We start from the raw sequence: 22,765 nt of genomic DNA, 5'->3' as shown, positions 1-22,765 counted from the left end.
TGGGATTTACATTAAAAGGTATTAAAAGCATGGTACAGAACATATGATTACTGTGATATCTGTCATATAAAAGCACATAAAAACACTAACATTACAGTGATACAAACATAGCTGGTTTGGTGATTATTGTATTGTTGTATTGATTATTAATACACCATAGTAAAACTACAGTTACAGTTACTAATGTCCTGTTTACTGTGTTTTAACTTCACATTTCATTTATTACTATTGTAAGTGTCGTGATTACCATGATTTTACTACAAATACAACTTACATCATTAATCCTGAAATTAATAATAATATAAAACTGTTCGAAGGTCTATGGCACGTCACGTGACAGATAGAGTTTAATCAGACTAATTAGCAGCTGTGTTCATTTATTTAAACGCAATGAAACTCAAAGACAGCCGCGGATGACCGATATAATACAGCGATTAAACATATGGCACTAATCTGATTAATAAATAAGACAGAATACATTTTATAAAAGGCATTAAAAGAGCGTATATACGACTACTCACCCAAACTGTGGAACTGATAGCAAGTATCGCGATGTGTGCTGAATGAGACTTCTTGAACGTGATTTCATAGCGATAAACATCTCATGTCCTCGTGTCAAATTCTGACGCCAAAAGTTTCCCATTGAAAGCAATGAAGGTCGTAGTGCTTCGATATTCGACGCCGAGAGGCACATTTGGCGTCATAAAAGTGACGCTAGGGGCGCTTGACCATGCTTCGGTTTTTGACGCCTTTGGAGTGAGAATGGGTTGGTTTATAAAGTAGTTTAGTGCACCCTATCGCTGCTCTGTATTATGTGTGTGTGTGTGTGTGTGTGTGAGGCAGAGACAGCAAGGCGTTTTAGAGCTGAGATAGCACTGTGACAGATGTTTGTCTCTTTTTTCAATGACACGTTGGGTTATGTTCTACTTCTCTTCCACCTGCTCGGCTGAAACGTCTCTCGGTTTGAACGAGTCAGCATATGTCGGGGGACAGAACCCACAGAATGTGTTTTAAAGGGTAAAAGACCAGCAAAACACCCTTGTTGATTTACTCCCTGATAAACTGCATTTTCGTATTTATTTAAAAGTCTTGTTGTTGTTTTTTCCAAATAAAAGTTAACTATGAAACAACTTCTATGCCCAGAAATCTTGTAAAAGAGCATTATGATTATTACCATCTCAGTTTTGCCTCAGATATTGCTCCTTAAGTGCCTTATTAGAAAGAAATGACAACTTTTGACATATGTCAGAGTTCATATTGAGATTTGACATTTAATTGCAGACTTCTGTCTTTTGGCAAATCTGATCACATTTTGAGATGATGTTGAGATTTTGTCAGAAGCTCTAGAAATGACAGATGAAATTAATAGCTCCAGTTTTTCTTCGGTCTCGTGTCAAATCTGAGAGGATTTTGAGACACTGTCTCTTCTGGAGCTTCATGGGAAATCTCAACAGATTTGAGATTGTTGGAGCCTTTTTTCTTTGGTCTCTTGACAAATCTGAGCACATTTCGGGATTCTTCTAAAGCTCTAGAAGACAAATTTTAGATTAAGGTTATTTTTGTCACAACATGTGCTCAGATTTGTCAAGATACCAAAGAAAAAAACGGCCCCGAGCTTCAGAAGAAATCTTGACATTGTCTCAAAATGAACTCAGATTTGCCAAGAGACCAATGTTGAGATTTCTTTCGAAGCTTTAGACGAAGCCATTTTGAGATTATTGTGATGTCTTGTCAATTCTGAGAGCATTTTGAGACACTGTTGAGATTTCTACCAAAGCTATATAGACAGTTGAGAATATTGGGACATCTTTGGTTTCTTTGCAAATCTGAGCACATTTTGAGCTCTACAGGAGACAGTTTTGAGATCGCTGGGGACTTTTTCTTTGGTCTTTTGGCATATCTGATCACATTTTGTGACAATGTTGAGATTTCTTCTGAAGCTCTAGAGGACTTATTGGGACCTTTACCCCATGCAAATTAAGTGCATTTTGAGACATAATCGATATATTCTTCTGGAACTGTAGAGAAGATAAAAGTGAGATTATTGGGGCCTTTCTCTCTTGGGTCTCTGGACAAATTGAGGGCATTTTGAGATTTCCTCTGTAGGCAAAATCCTGAGAAGATGAAAAACAACAACAACAACAACAACAACTCAATTAGCTCAACCTCTATGTTGGCAAGACTGAATCATATTACAAATAAATAAATAAAAATAAGGGGAATATACTACTACTTTATTATTATTATTTTTTTTTTTTTTACCAACACCTAATTGGATTATTCTTACTAACCAAACCTTGACTTCCTCTGGAGCATTTTCATTTTGGTTGAAATATTCCTTTAAAAAGTGCATTTAGACACAGACATCATACATTTACCCATAATCCTCTGCATCCATCACATCTTTTGGCATGGTATGATTCAGTCTTGTCAAAATTTACTCAGCTAATCCTAAACACTTGTGCAATTTAGTACTAAATCAAGCCTGCCTGATCCACGTCTGTCACCGACAGGTGCCACTGTGATTCATGCATGATATGCCCTTCAACTTAAAAGGAGGAAGGTAGCACAGAAGGAAAAAATGGTGGGAAAGAATGCCAGAGGTGTGCATTTATAAATGACGGCAGTGTGAAGCCATTAGTTGGATTTGATCTGAGCTGAGAGGCAGAGGTTTTAGGCAGGAGACAGAAAACCAGAGAGATGATCGATCTGTCGAGAGGGGTCATACATCATGAAGGAGAGAGTGTTTCCGTAGGTTTGAGTGATGACGTGAGATAGTTACGGCTGAGTTCAGCTTCACTCTTGGACTCATTTTAATGAAATTACTGGTTGAAGGCCCAGCTTTAAATTAAAAGCTGATATGTGGCTACAACGGCTGCCATCACTTCTGCTCCGGTTAAATCCCATCTATATGCAGCGAGTGGGAGTTTGATGCTTTGTAACACTTCACCTCCGCCCTCTCAGATGGCTATTTTTTAATCCCCATCCATTTTTCAAACTCTATTTCACAGCAGGAGTCACTACTTTTTGATTTTAGCAAGCGTTCGATGCAATTCGTAATTGTAATTATCTGACAAATAAATGGATTATCATGGGTTTTTTGTGATTGGAACTGCGGCTAGTAGCACATAGTTTATTGCTAAGTGATCCTGCTAACACTGCCTCTAGCTATTCTAGCATGTACTAAAGGTTTAAACTGTTTCTTAAGATGACTGCCTTGTTTTTTTCACAGGATTTGCTTTAATAAACAAAGTAGGTTACATATATTTTTCATTGCTAGCATCATGCTAACAGCATGGCATGACACTGACCGTGTACAAAGTAGAAAATGGTTACAACATGCTAAATGTAGCACAACTTCTCGTTACAACATGCTGAATGTAGCACAACTTGAGAAGTTGTGCTACATTTTACATGTTATATTAAAATACAACTATTTCAAGTGAATTTTTAGACAAATGAGATTTCACTGTGGGCTATAACCAGCACAATGTAACAAATACACACTAGTGGCCTTGTTAAAAAAAAAAACGCATTTGAGGGTTGGGTATGTTTTGACGCTGGGATGCTGGTCCTTTGCTGGTTTGATCTGGTCTTTTGATGGTTTATGCTGGTCCTTTGCATATATTTTTCAGCAGGGGTCCCTGTCTTGTTGCTTTAATGCACTAGGCCAGAACATGGTGTTTTATGTAATGAAGCTTGACAACACCAAATAAAAATCATGCTTTGGAAGCTAGCTGAAATTACTGCTAGTTTAGCATATGAACACATTCCAAGCTAACACATTAGCATACATGCAGTGCTAAACTGTCATATAACCCAGCACTCTATTACTGCAAACAGCACTATTTTTCACCTATTTCAGTAACATTATGATAAGCAAGATAAGCCAAATGGCCTTTTTTATATAAACAGAAAACCGTTCTCCAGCTTGTAGTAGGAAGTTGTTATTAGCAGTGGCACGGTATTAGCAATAAAATAAATACCTCCTAGCAAATGTTTCAAGCTCTCATGTGGTTCTGCATAAACTACATAATTGGGAATCATTTTCATGTTTCAGGAGTGGAGAAAATTATAAACGGCTTATGTTTTCAGGTTTAAGGTTTCGATCAGAAGAAGAATCCATTTTACATAAGGATTTTAGTGCATTTTGTCCACACTGGAGCTTAAAATTGTTATTTTATCTTATACAAATCAATAAACCATAATGTTTAATCAATATTATTTTCCCTATTTAATCAGTAATATAACAGCATTGAATGAAAATCAATAGCATTCAGAAAAAAACTGTATGAATTCAGAAGCTCTTTCAGTGGATAATTGTGGGCTTCCCTTAGATTGTATCAATAACCCGTGGATAAAAATCTAAAACAAGAACATCAAATGAACTATAAAGAAAGACTTCAGCAAGACTGTATTTTAAATCCCCCCAAAATAAATAAATAAATAAATAGTTATATATCGACATTACATACATTCCTAATTAATATTTCTGGTCATATACTATACAAGATTTAAAAACATCAAATAATAATAACTTACTCCACCCCCAAATAACTTTTAGTTCTGATGACATCATCAAGGCCTCTTATTTTTTGACCCCTCCTCTTAATCTGACTCTAATATAGAGAGAGACACTTAACTATCATATCAGTAATGATGTTGATATTGCAAATGTACAAACGTTAATAGCAAAATACTAAAATGTAAACATGACCTGCAGGACTTAAAGATGAGGGGGTGGTATAGAATTTCGGTTTGAACTGAACAGTAAAACCCTGGCACTGGAGATCACCTGCAAACAGCAAACTGTGAGAGTCTATATGTTCCCATATACTTATTACAGACTTGAACTATCAAAGTACAGTTCCCACTTCAACAGACGTACGCCCACTAAAAGAGCCATTCTGATGGATGAAAGAGAGAGAGGACGACACGAGCAAGACAAAATGTATGAAAATACTCTTTTGGGTTATTGGAAAGAGATGGGAAGTTGAAACGACTCAATAAAAAAAATGGTGACATGAATTCTGCCTTATCTGTCTCCACAACAGGGCGAAAAGGGAAATAAAAAGAGGCCTTAATTTTTCTCCCCGTTAGTTGATACACTCAACCTTTTGTCCTACAACTTGTTAGATGGTTGCTGTTGACACAGTATCCCTTCCTGTCTGTCATTCTGCATTAGGGACTCAGAATTACCTTGCTACATTCACCTGGACTTTATTTTCCCCGACACTCAGATACCTGATACAGTCCCTAAAGTGCCACCTGCATCAGATGCGGAATTCTCCTCCAAAAGCTTTTAACCGATTTATTTTTTCTTTCAACATCAGCGTCTGAAGCTTTGTTGCATCAGTATAAAGACACTCGAATATGACTGTCGTCCAAGGTTCAGCTGCAAGAGATCATTTTCAATGGGATAGCAGTAGATTCTAGATCAGCACTTCCATCTTGAGAAAATGGATACATGAAGCTTTTTCTTAAACGAGAATCGACTTTGAAAGTCGAAAGTGAAACCTCTTTAACCACACAATAGCATTACCCCAAATTTTTGTTTGAGCTAGTTGAGTAAGTCAATGCATTAAGACATTTGAACAGTTTCCATTTTGGTCGTACGAGATAGCACTGCAGACAATGACATCTCACTGGCCTAAAATCATAAACACCCTACACAATATAGCAGTTTTTACAAATCAGTTATGTTCTAATTGGCCTAGATTTTTATCTTTGTCATTTTAGGACAGAAAAATGACTAGGATAAGTTCACCTGAAAATGACAACTGCATTTACTCACCCATTCACCCAAAATCGGGATAAAAGTTAGGACAAAATATTACTCAGTGCAAAAATAAACCCAGTTTTTGCCATGTTTGTCTTTATAGTTCCGAAGCAGACATTTCTAACACTTGACACTTGCTTAATGAACGCAAACCAACAAGAACAAAACTCATTGTTTGTTCTTGTCAAAACCAAGACAGGTTCTCAATGCATGTCAAAATCTTTTCTAACATAACTATTGCTAATAAGTGGTTAGAAGAAAAGACGACACAGAAATGTAGCACACAAAGCTACCAAAAATGTCTCCGTTTTTTATTTTCTATTATTAAATATACATTTACAATACACCTGCATAATTCTAACCATATAAAACAAGCTCAAAGTAAATCAGTCATTAGTGTATTATAGTCCATAACATTGCCGGTGATTTGTCATGTTAATTAAAGATTTAAATGCACTTCAAAATGTGTTTAGGCAACGGACACCACAGGTATTTTAATTTTTTTCGCAAACATAAGAATCCAAGCAGACCTTTGGCATTCAGCCGAAGCAATGCAACCGAGACTGTTCGGATAACAAGATTTTAGCTCTGTGAAAGGTGGGTTTATTTGTTAGTGCTTTCTGGGGCGGTGGATGTTCTGGCTTGTTATGCCGGAAGCGAGATGTGTGTCTTACGTGACAGCAGCTTGGCGAATTCTGCGAATTTCAGCTAAAACCAAACATCTACGAAACAGCATAACACAACTGCCACAGCTACAAACACGACACTCCAGTCTTTCAAATACAGCAGCTATTACTTCATATTCCAGCTTTCGGAGACAATTCACAATACTAACATCTCACAGCTGATGTACCTGGGGCTGTAGGAATGAAATGATAAGTCTTATTTACCTGACTCATTAATATTAATGTTCAACCAACAATACTAAATGATTTTTATTGAAAAGCAGGCAAATGGGCTAGCTAGACTGGTTTTAAATAATTGTAAAAAATAAGTTAAAATTAAATAAGTAATAAATAAGTGTCCTTTTAATCAAAATCATTGCTAAAACTGAAATAAAAAGAAAGCTATTAAGACTTTTTGTATAAAAAAAAAATAGCAAATAACAAAATTACTAGTGTTAAATTAAAATTAAAACTGAATATATATATATATATATATATATATATATATATATATATATATATATATATATATATATATATATATATATATATATATATATACTGTAGAATAGGATAGTAATAATTAAAATTTTTCCTATTAATTATTTCAAACTTAATATAGTTATTTCCCCTGCATTTATTATGGTGGCTACACACCTCAAAGTCATTAAACAAAACTTATTGGATAAAATTGAATGTTTAATTCAATGTGTTACTAGCCATTTCTTTGTAGTTACATCTAAATCTTACTAGCAATTTCTGAGTGAATATACTTTTTTTCTCTCTCTGTGTGGATGTACTGCCACAATTAAAAAAGCTCCCATTTTTGTTTTTCTTGTGATGTGTGGCTTAATAAAATAAAAATAAAAACATCACATCTTAAACTTCCTAGAATTGCTCGGTAAGCCATTCCGCTTCATTTCAGTTTCGCTAGCATGAATATCTGAGATTGAGGATTCATTACCTCGGTGAGATGCGCCGAAATCTAATGAGAGGAATGAGCCAATCGTGGAACAACATTCCGGCTGGTGTTTATCCATGCTGAGATGGATTTAGCTGTAAATCGGACTCAGTTCTGAGCCCAGGGCTGTTTGAGAGAGGATCCATCATCTCTGTTCCATCGCGGGAGTGACATTTACATAGATCACGGCTAGATAAATATCTAGCATTACGGATTCTTTGTCCTGACGCCACTGAAAATGACAAATGAGGGGGTTTGGGGGGCGATGATTAGATACCGCCTCGAAGCTTCGCTCTGGTGCATTGTGGGTATTATCGGAAGAATCTGCACATCTTGACCCTTTCCTATGCCATTCTTTTCAGAACTTTTTTTTTTTTTTATCATATTGAGTCCGGGAACCAATTATATTTAGATTATATCTCATAGCGGTAAGAAAGCAATCATAATATGATCTAAGACATATTTGAGGCTTATACGGGAAAGACCTGGCAACCCTTAAAAGGCTGTGAATGATATTTTGACTCCATTACTTGGTTCGTCTGGAATATAATGCAATAGATTCAGTTCCCACCAGTACAGAATGAATTCTCATATTCCCAGTCTAAGAGTTCATTGTGGACTGGTTTGATGCACTCCGATGCGAAACCCTCCCTCCGTTGCAACTGTGATTCACAGGGAACTTTGTGTTCCCAGAAAACACATCATGGCCATTTCTGATCAGCATATGAGACTTTATACCGGTAAACATCGAATTAAATATCTCTTCTTACTTGTTTGGGGAACATTGGGGCCTTAATTCAGGATCCCAAACATATATACTGTATACATCACTATTTTCACTATTTTTCTTATTCGTCCAGTAAAAAATAAGGAAAATATTTAAGGTATTTAGGCTAATATTGAGAATATATCCATTTATTCAGTTGTTTGTTTGTTTGTTTGCGTATTTATTTCGCATAGAAAAATAGATTCATCATAAACTCTAAGAAACATCAGCAACAGAACTGTGAATAGGGTAACAAAACTAAATTCATATAATCTCTATTCTCTATACTGTTTGTGTTGTTTTAATGATGTTTAGATTTTTTTAAAGAAAAAAAAAGTTTTTAGAGCTTATTTTTGTCAGTAGATAGAACCAAGTGCGCTTTTGTTTTTAACACCCTCTTAAAGTGATATATATATATATATATATATATATATAATTTTTGGGATTATATTTCTTAGAACCAATTACTGACTTCAGATTTTCGGACCTGGAAAATCGTTATCCATTAATGCTGCGTTCCAGGCAGGTTTTTGAGCCCTTAAGTCACGACTCACTACTTTGTAGCTTTCCAGGCAAGTCACGCCAAACTTCCTGAGCGCAAAAGTTTTAAGCTAGATTATTAATTTTATTGCAACATTATATTGTTCTAAAATAAATTTTTCAACATGTACCAATGGAATAAACACTGCATCCGCAGGCGATATTATCCGTAGGTGCTGCCATTGTTGTTTTGCGGGCTATGTGACATCAGAGCTCGGAATTAGGAGTACATCGATCTAGTACGGGTTCACAGGTGGGAAGTCACGAGTCTAACTGCTGTTCCAGTGCACTTTCACGGGTAGAAGGTTGGAAAAACAAGGGTTGCCTGGAACACAGCATTAGGTGCATCAGATGTACACTATTTTAACAGGAAATCTGTAAGAGTATGTGATAGAGTGACAGCACCAGAAACAGATGCACTGAACGAGTGAGTCTTAGACTTTAAAGACAACATAAAATTGACCGTATAACTTTACTTAAGGACCCAGTGAAATCAAAATTGGAGTTCCGTGGCTTGTAAGATCATGTCTATTAGCTTTGAGGCCATTTATATGGTAGCACGCCTTTAAAAGTTGACTAAATAAACATTAAGCACCTCTACACATTTGAGATTTACAATGATCTTCTAGCACAACAGACCAAGCAGTCTGAGGACTTGTCTTGCGAACTCCACAGATTTGTGTCCAAATATTCTAGACTGAGAATTTTCCTCCCCCGGATACCAACTACAACTGATTAGCAACATAATTTATGATGCAAAGTATGCTGTAAAGCATTCTGCTGCTTAAGATAAAGCACCAACAGGAAATACTCCAAAGCAGCGTCAAATCATTGTATGGGGTCTTTACAGACAAATCGAAAATGTCTCAATAAATGATCCAAGGTTTACTGTGCATGAATCAATGTTTTTAATAAAACGTTTCAGCGTATGTATCCAAATTGGCAGGAAAAATAATATTGACCAATATCACTCCTGACCAATATTGACCAATAATAATACTATTGACCAATATCCCGCTGAATAAAATCTTTCAATTTCACTTTGAAATATATGACATAAACATGATCAAATGGCCTTATTCTGAATCATTCTTCAGTGGAAATTACTCCAAATAATAATACAATAAGTTTTTGGGAACTTTTTCTAAATGAAATAACTTGCTCCTCCTCCTTTTGAAATGCTACCACCAATCCCTCCCCTCCAATCACTCACCTCAGCATAACACCTGCTTTACACAACTCAATCATGGATGCAATCAAGTCATATCTCCTGTTCTTTCTCTCTGCGAATTGTCACATGACTGTTAAGCTAAATGCATTATGAATGCCGTTTTTAAGTAGTCCTTAGGAAAGGAAATAAGAAGTGAATGAAGGAGAAACAGAGCAGAGGAAGGAGGAAGTGAAAGAGCCCCCAGTGGTAACATCACCCACTTTATTTGCATCACTACATCATGCTCGCCTGTGGCTGAACAAGACCATTCGTGCTGGATTAGTACCACAACAGAGCCGTTTGATTGGTCACGGTCCACAGACCGGAGACCGTCGAGTGTTTGTTTGTCTGCCAGAGTGATTCTCAACGATTCTGTAATCTCTTTGTTGTCTGGTTAAATAATTAGCCCTGAAAGCAAAAGAGTCGCTTCAAACGTTTGATTCTCCATCCTCTACAAAGGGCTGAAGGCCATGTTTGGGTACAGCTTCTGAGCTTTGAAGCCACCTGATCTTCTAACTCTTGGGAACGTTTTGTCTAAATCCAGAGCAAAGAACAACCCATATAAACCCGTTCTGTTCAAATCCGCCACGCTGCCTGCGTCCCACTATAATTCAACGTATCTGTGTTGTGTGCTTTCCATTCCCTGAATCCAGGATGCTAAAGGACAGTGGTTGGGTGGGTGAAGGGCACTGGCTGTGTTCACAAGGCTCAGCTGACTTCCTGTCCCCAATCCCTGTCCACTGAGTTGGCGCCGAACGTTAGGGTCATAGCGACTCAGTGGGGGTCACGAGGTTCGTATGCCACAGGTCAGATGAAGTACTCTTTCCTGCTGTCTCTCATGGCACTGTGTAGGTCCAACTCGGCCCGGTATCTGAGTTCTGGCCTGGGCTGGTGATCTTTCTCCTTGACGGAGGCCATCTGCCGGGTACGCTCGTGTCGATGGCGGTACAGGAAGCGGGTCATCACGGCCACGGCGCAGAGGGTAATGAGCACTACCGCTGCTATCAAACCTACGAGAGACAGAAAAAGTAACTGGCACTTGTGCTGATGCACAAAGGCAAAAGATTTCCTCATTCAAATATCGCAACTGGTTAAGTTGGTCACATAGATTTCCAGCCGTGAAAGGTGAAAGATTTTCCCACATAGACTGGAAAGAGGATTTGCCACATTGAACAAGACTCATAATCTAGACTCATAACAGGTGAGATCACCATTTCTCATTTGTTCTGCTTATAAATAGCTAAAACAGTGGTTTTTAACTTGTGGGCCGCGGCCTCATGGGTCGTGATGGTATTGCAGGTTGACCGCCAATTACTATTAAAATAAATATTGTTCATATATGTAAAAATGTCTAAGTCGTAAGATAATAACATCATTTCACATATATACATATATTTAAATAAAAAATAAATATTAAACTGTAACTATGCTTCCACTATTCGAGCTCGCTGATTGGTTTAAGAATAAACCGCCAATTTATCTTAGATATTTTTGCTGCATATGCTACAGAACAACAGCAGTTGTGCCAAGCGGTGCCAGCCTGAGTTATTTTCTGTTCATTGCCAATTCATTCAATAAAGACAGTTAACAATCTAGCTTCTGAGTACTAAGTTATAAACCTAACAATAGCGGGTTCAGTACATTTTTTCCAGTGGGACGTGTAAACATATGTGTTTGGTTTTGTGGGCCGTGAGTTGAAAAAGGTTGGGAACCACTGAGCTACACTATTAACAAGGGACCTTTTTTGCCCCTGAAATTTTGCTTAATTGACCACACCTTTAGTGTCACCTTTAAGATACCTTACCGAAAGTTGACAAGATATATTTGTGAGAATATTTGTAAAAGGTTTGATTTTACAGCACATTTACTTAAGAAAAATGGAGCAGCACCTACCGCCAATTACAGCAGAGTCACTTTGGGTAGCGTTCGTAAGTTTCTTCCCTCTACTTCCTGTGTCTGCATGATCTGCGAATAAAGTTTGTTGTTTGTACACTGATTCCGTTCATTTTGCCGTTTCTTGAAAACAGAATTTGGTACTTTTACCAACCTGACAAAGATCTGGATGAAGACTTATCAGCCAGCTCGCCGCAATTTGACTCTACCAGGTTACCAAGAACATTGACCAACGAGCTGCCTCGATTCAATATGGCCGCCTTGAGAGGAGCCAAATGGTTGAACTGAACTGAAGACAGACAGCCAATGAAACCTTTCGATCCAGCATGGAGAACCTCCTCATCTACACCAGCTCGACCTGACAGAGGCAAGAAGACCATACCTCAGGAAGTTCTTATTTGACGAACATATAGTGCTAAACTTAAGTAAACCAGTGTATGTAGTGCTAAATGAAGGCTTCTTGCCCATAAGACTATCTCAAGGTGGCTCGGTGTGGTGAATTAGTCAGTTAAGCCCAAGCTCACACACCCACAGCTTTAATCATGGAGTTTAATTAAACCTCCTACCTGTGACTTTCCCCAATGTCAAAGATCTTATCGTGATCAACTCTTTGTCCGTGGACAGGCTGTATTTCAGATTGGTATCTTTATCAATCTAAGAAGGAGAAGGATACAGAGAGAAAGAGCGAGAGAGATGTGGCGTGACATTCGCAAGATTCTACAAATATTTTATTGGTGTGAGACAAAAGCCGCCATGTGTTAATCTGCAACACTGCGTGAAGAATACTGATGACATCCTTGAGTTTAAGCACTGCTCATGAAGTCTCTGCTACCAGGGTACAAAACTTCAATGTATCATCAGCCATGCACATCAGGGTACTTTATTTAACTCAGACTGAAAACAAATCTGATCTAAATCAATAGAGAGGAATGCGATTAATGATGCTTCAACTTTCCCTCTGCAACAATGGAAGTGAATTATGAAACACAAAATTTCTTTGTAAATTGTTTGTAAAACCATTATTATTAAAAACTGATGCATTCATTACATTTCTATGTAATTTATTTAGTTAAACCATTTGTATGTAAACTGTCTCAAGAATATAATGTGTTTGAGGACCATTCTTATGAAAAGTGTAACACACACACATTATGCAAATTATATATAAAACCAGTTTTACATAATTTGTCACAAAAATGTGGCCTATACATTAAAATGTTAGCAAAATTTAAAAATGTGTCACAAAATAAAAAAAATGTTTCTTTCTTTCATTTAATTTCTGTGTAATATATTCAGAAAACTGCTCTTAAATGCAATTCACATCTTTGACTGAAGTTCTTTGTGTAATCTTTTCGGAAAACTATTCGTATGTAAATTGTTGCATGCATGTGAATGGCACTGAATAGCTGTATAATTAGTTCATAAAACTATTCGTATGTAAATAATATCTTAAATCGAATTTCAGTGTACATTTTTTCATGAAAATATTTGTACATAAATTGTTGTATGAAAGCAACACACATCTTTAATTTCTGGGCAATAGTTATGTAAATTGTTGCATGTCTGCAACATACATCTTTAAATTTCTTGATAAAAACATTTTTATGTATGTTGCTTTGGTTAGGTTCGGCAAACGATTAAAAAATTTGTTCTACTCATCTTTCATGAATAAAGATCAATGATTTATTATAATGTTGACACATAACTGTGCAAATATTAATTGAAAAGGTTAGTAACTGCCAAAGAACTGGCTTAAATTTGTTTTGCTTTGAAATATATGCAAAACTTACCTGGACATACATGTCCCTTCCTTCTCTATGGACCTGGACTCTGTGGAGCTCTCCATTGGCCAAATTATGGGATGTTGGTGTAAAGACGTCAGGCCCTTTATCTCTGTTCAGCCGATACCAAATCTGCAAACTCCCTGCGGGACACCAATGAGACACAAGAAACGCAGGCGATTTGAGACACGTAAGACAAAATCAAGTCAGCACAGCACATTGGATGGCTAATTGCCTTCCCCACTGATGAGGGTAATTGCTAGCTTGACCGCTGTTTTGAAATATGAGAAAAACAGAAAAGAATGCTCCCCTCCAATCATCACCATCATTGTTGCAATCATCTACTGACAGTTTGAATGTAATCAAATTGCATGAATAATGTAATGATAAAAAAAATACAAATATGGGATGATATACAGTATGACTAAAATATTCAAAAAAAGTTTTGAGAGATTCACCCATATAGCAATAAAAAAAATAATAAAAAATAAAGAAACCAGAAAACAAAAACAGTAATATTATCTTAGTACCATTGTGAGCCAAAATAATGGCCATGTACTGTTGATGATAGGTGTTGACTGTCAGAAGCATGGCAGGCATTTGAGTAGTGAGGAAACTGAAGGTGATGCTCTCTCGTGAATTGCTGCTTTGGGCGAAGATAGCTGAGGACTGATGGCTGTGGTTGCGCATCACGGAAAACGGTTCCTGGAAGGTGTAGGTCACCGAGGACCCGCTTTCAAAGGACACGGAAACTTCTGGAAAGGAAGAAAAAAACAAAAGTGTGAAAATGTTGGTGCAAACGCTTGTGGGCAGATCATTGACGGCGACTGGCCTTGTTTTTGTTTCCCTATCAGCATAGTAATGCACTGCCGAACACCAAGGACACAGCTCTGAATGGACAGAGTGGAAAATGCTGAGGAAATGAATCGTTTAAAGTTTAAATTAATGCAAAATTATGCTTGGACTGAAATCGACCTCTGGGCATCTCATAGTGTTCATTTACTCATAATATTATCAGAATAGAAACACCATCCCTCTGGAGTCCAATAAAGAAAACGCAAAGCCAAGAATGCCGTCTCATTCACTGAGCGTTGAATAGCTCAGCTGTCTGGCATATCAGAGGATCAAATGTGATAAAGGCCGTATTGACAGCAGAGAGGTTTAGCATTGAGCGTGATGGGCAGGGAGGGTCCGCTGGGATTGGTCAAGTTGCAACCCTTTGAGCGAAATTCATCCAAACAACTGCGGTTCACGGTCATGGACGCAAGCCAGACAGAGAATAGCAGGACTGCACTGAATACCTCATGTTTTATCCAGCTCAGCTTTGATCAGGTGCAATCTGCCGGCGAAAACGCAGTCTTCAGAAATTAAGGCTGCCGAACTCTTAAATGTCCTCCGTCTGGAACGCTCTTTGATTTTTAGTAGAGGAGTTAGGAGGATAACAAAGTTGAAACAAACTGTTTTTGATGAGGAACCTTTACCTTGAATTGCAAGAAAATCTGAAAAACTTCTATGTCAGTCAGAAAACAGATATGTTGGTCAATCATCGGCCAGTTAGCATCTTATTTTAGTTATGAATATCTCACCTGTTTAAGACATTTTATTGTGTATTGGTATTATGTTAAATACTGAGCAACCTGCTTTTAAGATATTATAACTGGCAGTTTAATTATTATAATTTTTTTTATGGCAAATTATTTTTCTTTACTTAATAATTTCATGTTTTTTTTGTGGGGGAAATTTTAAGAGAATAATTTTGTGAAACAAACCTGCCCTGTTGAAAAAAAAAAAAAAAAAAGTATATGCTGGTTTGGTATGTTTTGAAACATGGCAACAGGGTTTGGCTAATAAAAAGCATTATTCTTCATCAGAATATGTAAACTAAAATCTTAAATCTACAGATCAGCAATGAAAACATTTTATGAATTTTAGCAATTATTTTCAAACAAGAATCTTTCACTCACACACCCTCAACTTCAAAAGTCAGCGCTTAAAGAAAATCCTTTGATAGAAAAAAAAAAATAGTTCTATATTTTTCGACATTGTTGTGGTGGACCAGCGATATTTTAGAAACCAAGTGCAGAGTCAATATAAACAAATTCAATATTCGTGCAAAAGAATTATCGCCAATATTAACATACCTTTCTTGCAGTTGGGTCCTCCGTAGGCCGAATGTGTGCAATCACAAACGTAGCCACTACTCTTCTCGATACATTTCCCCCTGTTGTGACACAAACTGTTTTGGCTGCTGCAGTGTCCCGGACACCCCGGACTGACTCCTGGAGTCATTTTAGCACGCTCCTCAAGGTCAAGTGTCATCCCGTTTATGTTTAATGACCTGATGCACCCTAGAAATCCTCTCTGTCTCGATGCTGTGCCTCCTGCACAGACAAAAATGCAGTTATTTTAAAAAGGAAGACAGAAAGCTTTGTTAGCGCAAATACAACAAAATTAAGTGCTGAAATGAGATCTTTGTTAGTGGCTAGTAAAGAAAACGCAAAAAGACAGGACGCTTCTTTAACACTATTACAAAAACAAAGTTTTGTTAGCACTAGTTTAACAAATTTAAGCGCAAAAAGGCAGACAACTTTGATAGAGGCTAGTACAACACAATTAAATGTAAAACCAACAGAATACTTTATTAATGCTACTACAACAAAATTAAGCGCAAAAAGACATAAAGCTTCATTAGTGCTAGTGCAACAAATTTAGGACCAAAAAAGACAGAAAACTTTGATAGCGCCAGTACAACAAAATTAAGCGCAAAACGACAGAAAATGTAATTAGCAATAGTGCAACAGAATTAAGTGCACAAACAAAACAAACAAAAAGTTTTGGTAGCACTACTATAAAAGATTTAAAAGCAAAAATAAAAAAGCTTTGTTAGTGGCTAGTGCAACGAAATTGAGCAAAAACAAAGCTTTGTTAGCACTAGAGCACCAATATAAGCATAAAAAGATGGCTAGTGCAACAATATTAAGTGCAAAACCTTCAGAATACTCAAACAAAATTAAGCATGATAGCTATCTTAGCATTATTGCAATGAAATGAAGTGCAGAAAGACAAAGCTTTGTTAGTGTTAGTACAACAAAATTAAGCACAAAAAGACAGAAACATTTACAGTGCTAGTACGACAAAATTAAAGCGAAGAAAGAAAGAAAATGTCCTTAGCACTATTGCAAAACAATCAAATGCAAAAAGCAAAGCTTTTCGAGCACTAGTACAACAAAATTAGAAGCAAAAATAAGAATGTTTTGTTAGCGGCTAGTACAACAAAATTATGCAGAAAGACAGGAAGCTTCTTTAACACTTATATAACAAAACTAAGGGTGCTTAAAATTTAGTACTAGCGCTAACAAATTTAAGCTCAAAATAACAGAAGGCTGTTAGAAGCAGGTACAACAAAATTACGTGCAAAAATGACAAAAAGCTTTGTTAGCACTAGTACATCAAAATTAAGCACAACAACCACTGGAAGCTTTGTTAGCACTAGTACTACAATTTAATTATAAACATATCAGGAAGCTTTGTTAGCGCTAGTATACCAAAATATAGCACAAAATAGATTGAAATCTTTATAAGCGCTGATTTTAAAATTGAAGTAATTAGCATGTAAACACTATAAGCAGCATCTGTGTGGAGGTACAGGGATATTATTTTCATACTCCCCCCTGGCACAGAGCTGTCACTCAAGGCGGTGCCTACCAATGAACAGCTGGCTGTTGAGCTGAAGGTGGGTGTGGCCTTCAGACGGGGCCTCCAGGAAACGCAAGGGCAGCTGGTCCACCTGCAGCGACGCCTCCTTCACATTCCTCTCGGCTCGGACGTAATGCCACTGTTTGTCGTTCAGCGGCACGTGAGACTTTACCGTCAGAACCACCGGCCCGTTACCCACATCAAACGTGAACGTCACGACAGAGGGTGCTGCGGGATTCAAAACAAAACACACAAATCACTACATACGCAACAGGAATTTGTGTATATAGTTTATTAGATACTAATTAGTGGTGCGCGATAAATATCGGCCGATAATTAATGCGCATCTCGTCAGTAAAGCCGGTTCTCTAATAAGCACTAAAGATGCGCATTAATTATCGGCCGATATTTATCGTGCACCCCTACTACAATTTTTTTTAATATTCAAAAACAAAGTTGTTCTCTGAATCAAGTCAATGTCCAGTTTGAGATGGAACAACACCTCGTTGAAATGCAAATAACGTGTTTACATGGAGCTAATGTATTTTGGCAAGTCTTGGTGAAAAAATTATTCTTAATCTTGGGGGAAAATATATATATATATATATATATAAAAATATGAAGGCAAGCAGTATGATGAAGATGAACAGCCTCAGCGAACTGTGTACAGTAATTACACAGCTGATGGTTTCACTAAAACTGCTCTTTCCACTCAATCTGGCTACGTCCTCTCCTCTTTGCTGCAAATACTAATGACACGGCATGAATATGAGGAGCCTTTACCATTTTAATTCCACATTTGTGTTAATAAAGTGTTATAGACAGACTGGTTGAAGCTCACAAAACCTGTGAGGGAGTATGTTCAGATCGTATTTCATGGAGAAAAAAATACATAAATAATTAAGTATGTTAAGAAATAAAATAGTAAAATATAAATATGGTAATATGTCATATTAAAAATGATACATTCTTAACTCTTCTTCATTTGAAAAGTTAGTTATTTGACTTTTTTGAAAGTCTAGTTCTCAATATAAGGGGACTCACCACTGAGCTCCACTCTAATGAAGTCTTTTGTGCCCAAATTTTCCAGGAAGACTCCGGAGGGAGCCGTGGTTTTGAAATAGAGCGAGATGTCGACGCTGAGCTCGGCCTGAAGTGTTGAGAAGTGCAGGTAAGACGACTCCTGGTAGAAGGAAGCGGCGTTCCACAGAAACCCTGAGGAAAGAGGCCTTATTAAAATATTCTTATAATAAGACTTAATTATGACCTGGAATTTGAGGAGTCTTGTCAGAAATTATATCACTCTTTTATAGCTAAGATGTGACAGACTGTGTAAGGTAAGACTAGATCTGACTCCAAGTTTTAGATTTACTTTACACAGTTTTAAAGCTGATGAAATTAATGTATTAACACCTGGGAATAATAGGGCTAATGTGTTAAAAATGCACAAATTAACTTAAAAAATGCACACAAAAAAAAGTTTGAGCATGATTAATCTATTTATTAAACTGACAGAAACAACTGTTGCTCAAACAGTAGAACGCAATGAGAAGATCATGAATTTGATTCCCAGGATAAGCAAGGATAAAATTATAGCTTGCAATGCAAGTCATTTTGGATGAAAGCATCTGTCAGACTCATAAATTTAAAAGTAACAAATTCACTTAAAAAGGAACTGAATGCGTGGCATGCTAAAAGTCAAACATGATTATAAACATGATTATTTTCATACACTGACAGAAATAATCAAACTGAATTAACACTGTAACTACACAGGTAGAAAAAGTAAAGATAAGTTTCTAAATGTGCTAATTACATCTGGTTCAAAGAAGAAAAAAAAAAGATGAATCCTTTTTTTAGTAAAATCTTTCAGTGTGCTTTCATCACACCAGAAACAAACATGCTCCCATCTATTGTGTTACAGTTCACTCGCATTTCTAAAGTGTGAACAGATGAGATATGTATGCTTACGTACTGTCCCCGTAGCAGTGCAGAGATCCCACTCTGTAAACGGCTTCGGACCCGCTTCGGTTCGTGTCTCCTACCAAGATCTCGGTTACTGGTAAGTGCTCTTTGTAGGACAGCACTCCTGTGTCATTCTCCCTGTTCACAAGCAAACATTAGCTGTGTTTACCCGGCTGCTGTCACTATCTGCAGCTCTTGATACCGTCAACATGTGCTGAGAAGATATTCAACAGATACAGTACAAACAAACAACACAAAATCTAAAATGAAAGAGCACCAGTGTAGAAACGGGCAAACAGAGAAGGCTCGCACCATGAGCTGCGGTCAGCGTCACAGTTGCAGAAGTGGTTCATATCGATGCAGTTTTCATCCAGACTGCAGGCGCACTGCTGCACCCCGGGGAGAAATCCACCCCAGTACGTCCTTCTCTCTCCTGCCCGGTCCAGCCACCAGGACAAGGGCGTTCCATCTGGAGCAAACACATTTCAGACAACACATTTCTTTATTTCGCCACTGACATCTAACACTGCTTGATGATAAAAAAACGCCTTAGGCATGTGCCAGTATAGAAGGGTAATACTGACAGTCAATGACTATTTTTGTGCTATGGCTGATAAACATAGTTTAAACAAACAATATTTTATTAATTACTCACACTTACATGTTTATATTTTATGATATTATATCCTATACAATATTTGACCTTTTATACCTTTAATTTTAAAATGTGTATTTTTATCTCAATTTAAAATTATGTGAATATAAAAGTATAATTTAATTTATTTTACATTAATAACAAGATAGCGTAATGATGTAAAAATTAATACTACTACTACTACTACTACTACTACCACTAATAATAATTATTATTATTATAAATTTGTAAAATTAATAATTGATTAAATTAATAAAATATTTGTATTTAAAACTAATAATGATAATATTAATAATAAAAAACATAATAATAATAATAATAATAATAATAATAATAATAATAATAATAATAATATATTTTAATGCTATTGCATCCTAAAAATATTCAGTAATTTAATAAATAACCTTAATTAGAATAACTTAAATATAACATAATATATTTTATTTATACTATATCTTAATTTAAATTCAAATAAATTTTTAAATAAATATTATAATACTTATATTTCAGCAAAAAAAAAAAAGCCAAATGCCAATAACAATAATAATAATAATAATAATAAAATCCTTTTTTTTTTTAAACAAAACAAAAACAATGCCAAAAATGATCATCTCAAAAATACAGTTGACAACTGCATGTAATAAGTAAGAGCTGGGGCTCTTTGGATTCCTCTGTTCCTCTGAGGTTAACAGATCTGATAAGAGTCCAGTCAATGGAGATATTCCCACAAGATCCAGCCACCATTAATAACAGGTTCAGCCTTTCTACTCAATATCCCTCAAGGAAAAATCTGGCCAACCGTTGTTCCTTTGCTCTGCAGCCACCAGAGCGCAAGAACGTCACCCAACTTCAGATCTCATTATGCAAATATCTCTCTGCCCGGCACAAACTGATGAACAATTTCAAGGACTGGCTAGTTTATAAATGTCTCCATTTCCCATCAATTAATATTGTAATTAGATTGGGGTCAAGTCAGATTATAGATCTGAACAAATTCCACTTTAGGTAAATTATCCAATGGGCCAAGACGTTTTAATCAAGAAAGAGGACTTGGAACATACGCAGGGGAACTGTTCGGACAGTGAACAGTGATCAGTGACTGAGTTTAATACGAACAAAGTATCGACAATTATCAAATAACACTATAGCTTTCATTTTTGCATTAATAAGTCATTAAACATTATAACATTAAACAATGATCAGTTATATAGTATCAGGGTTTTCATTGTTAACTAAAACTGCTAAACATATTTGACTGGAATAAAGCTGAAATAAATATTGGATTAAAAACTTTAAATAGAAATTATAAGTGTTATTTTGGCAACTGACATAAGTTTAAGTTAAAGCACACAAATGAAAAACTAAATTTAACTGGAAATAAAAACTAAAACTGAAATATAAATGAATGAAACCTAAATAAAATAAAATAAAAGTAGTAAGCTGAGTCTCTAAAATGATTAACTGAAAAAAATACTAAAAATACATTTAATCTAAATAGTAATAGAAAGACAAAAGCACATAACAATATTACTAAAAACTTTATTACTTTATTACTAAAAAAGCTACAGATTAGAAAAAAATAAATATAAATAATAATAAAATAATACTGTATTTTACTTAATATTGTCAAATAATAAGGCACTGTACCACAACTTTTTATACTGACTTAAATGGAGAGAGCAAAACCACAATAATAACAACAATATTAATAAATAGTAAATATGAAAGGTGCCTTGAATAAAAGCATCTGATACATTTAAAATTATACATACAAATATAAAACAATTCCATCAAAATATACATAATTACTAAATGTAGATGAATATATTATTTATATATCAATATACTGTATAATATTATAAAGCAAAAACCAACTGTGCTGAAGTTGTTCAATACCCACCCCATGTGTTGAAGAGGCGGGACTTCCTGCAGAGATAAACGACTTCCTGCTGGCACTGTTCAGACTTGCCCACGAGCGTCCGCAGCTGTTCCAGAGACGCGCTGTAGTTAAACTTCATCACGTGGGGCTTCTGAAGCGACGACCCTTGAACCCTCACCATCTCTGTGCTGTTGTGATTCACTACGGTCCAAACCTTATCATCTGGAAAATACAAAAAAAACGGTTTAGAATTCTGAAATAATCCATATGCATTTCAACGCTAACTGAAAATGTTATTTTTGCAGTCAGCGTACTGTAGAATGTAGTATGCAGCACATCGCCCATTTTCTGCACTATCAAAGCCAATCCCACACTAAACTGAATTAATAGTACTTCACACCTCCTCGGTTCTTTCAATCACAAAAGCAAGCTGTAATCCAGATAATAACGTACACAAACCTTAATGAGAAAAGAGCGCGACTTCAATTAGCAAGTCTCCTCCAACCCAGACTTAAGGCCAATCTTCGCTACACCTTTGACGTCAGCTTTCATTTATCCGGCAAACACCTCAGCGGGGGGTCATGTTTACTCAGCCAGCAGGCACTTAAGTCTGCGTATGCCAAGCGAACAGTAATTTACATTTCATGCGGCATTTCTAATTGAGGTTGGCCGAAGTCAATGGCACTTTATTCTAGTGGATCCCGAACCAGCGAATGTGTGTTTAAGAGAGCGACGCTTTATCACAATTCTGAAGGAGATGAGTAATATTTCACAGAATACAGCAGCGTGTATAAAGGTCCAGCAAAACGGGCCCGACCGCGGTTTCCCCCGGACAGACCCGTCGTTCTGCACCCTGGGACCCAGACAGCCCTGGCAGACAGCGCAACATTCATCAGCGACTGGACAAGTTCAAGCTCTGATTAATGACTTCGCATCGGTGTTGATTCAAACAGATTTCCCCTGGCAGAAAACTGC

General features: G+C 36.5%; 1 protein-coding gene across 1 annotated transcript in view; it reads right to left on the bottom strand.

Annotated features, from left to right (window-relative positions):
• Positions 1 to 8,551: 8,551 nt before the first annotated feature.
• The window catches only part of LOC113040186 (contactin-associated protein-like 5), a 42,474-nt gene continuing 28,260 nt past the window's right edge, over positions 8,552 to 22,765 (bottom strand). Inside the window, exons 10-21 of the mRNA XM_026198491.1 lie at positions 21,812 to 22,012; positions 19,569 to 19,725; positions 19,267 to 19,394; positions 18,336 to 18,506; positions 17,301 to 17,519; positions 15,737 to 15,976; positions 14,126 to 14,350; positions 13,605 to 13,738; positions 12,381 to 12,468; positions 11,969 to 12,172; positions 11,815 to 11,886; positions 8,552 to 10,931 (exon numbers count right to left, since the gene is read on the bottom strand). Coding sequence (XP_026054276.1) covers positions 10,729 to 10,931; positions 11,815 to 11,886; positions 11,969 to 12,172; positions 12,381 to 12,468; positions 13,605 to 13,738; positions 14,126 to 14,350; positions 15,737 to 15,976; positions 17,301 to 17,519; positions 18,336 to 18,506; positions 19,267 to 19,394; positions 19,569 to 19,725; positions 21,812 to 22,012 — 2,042 coding nt within the window. The 3' untranslated portion in view covers positions 8,552 to 10,728. The remainder of the gene's footprint in view (positions 10,932 to 11,814; positions 11,887 to 11,968; positions 12,173 to 12,380; positions 12,469 to 13,604; positions 13,739 to 14,125; positions 14,351 to 15,736; positions 15,977 to 17,300; positions 17,520 to 18,335; positions 18,507 to 19,266; positions 19,395 to 19,568; positions 19,726 to 21,811; positions 22,013 to 22,765) is intronic.

Source organism: Carassius auratus, chromosome 22 (genome assembly GCF_003368295.1).
Source record: "Carassius auratus strain Wakin chromosome 22, ASM336829v1, whole genome shotgun sequence".
Lineage (NCBI taxonomy): Eukaryota > Metazoa > Chordata > Actinopteri > Cypriniformes > Cyprinidae > Carassius > Carassius auratus.
The sequence above is the reverse complement of the archived record's forward strand: the minus strand, read 5'-3'. Positions and strand labels throughout refer to the sequence as shown.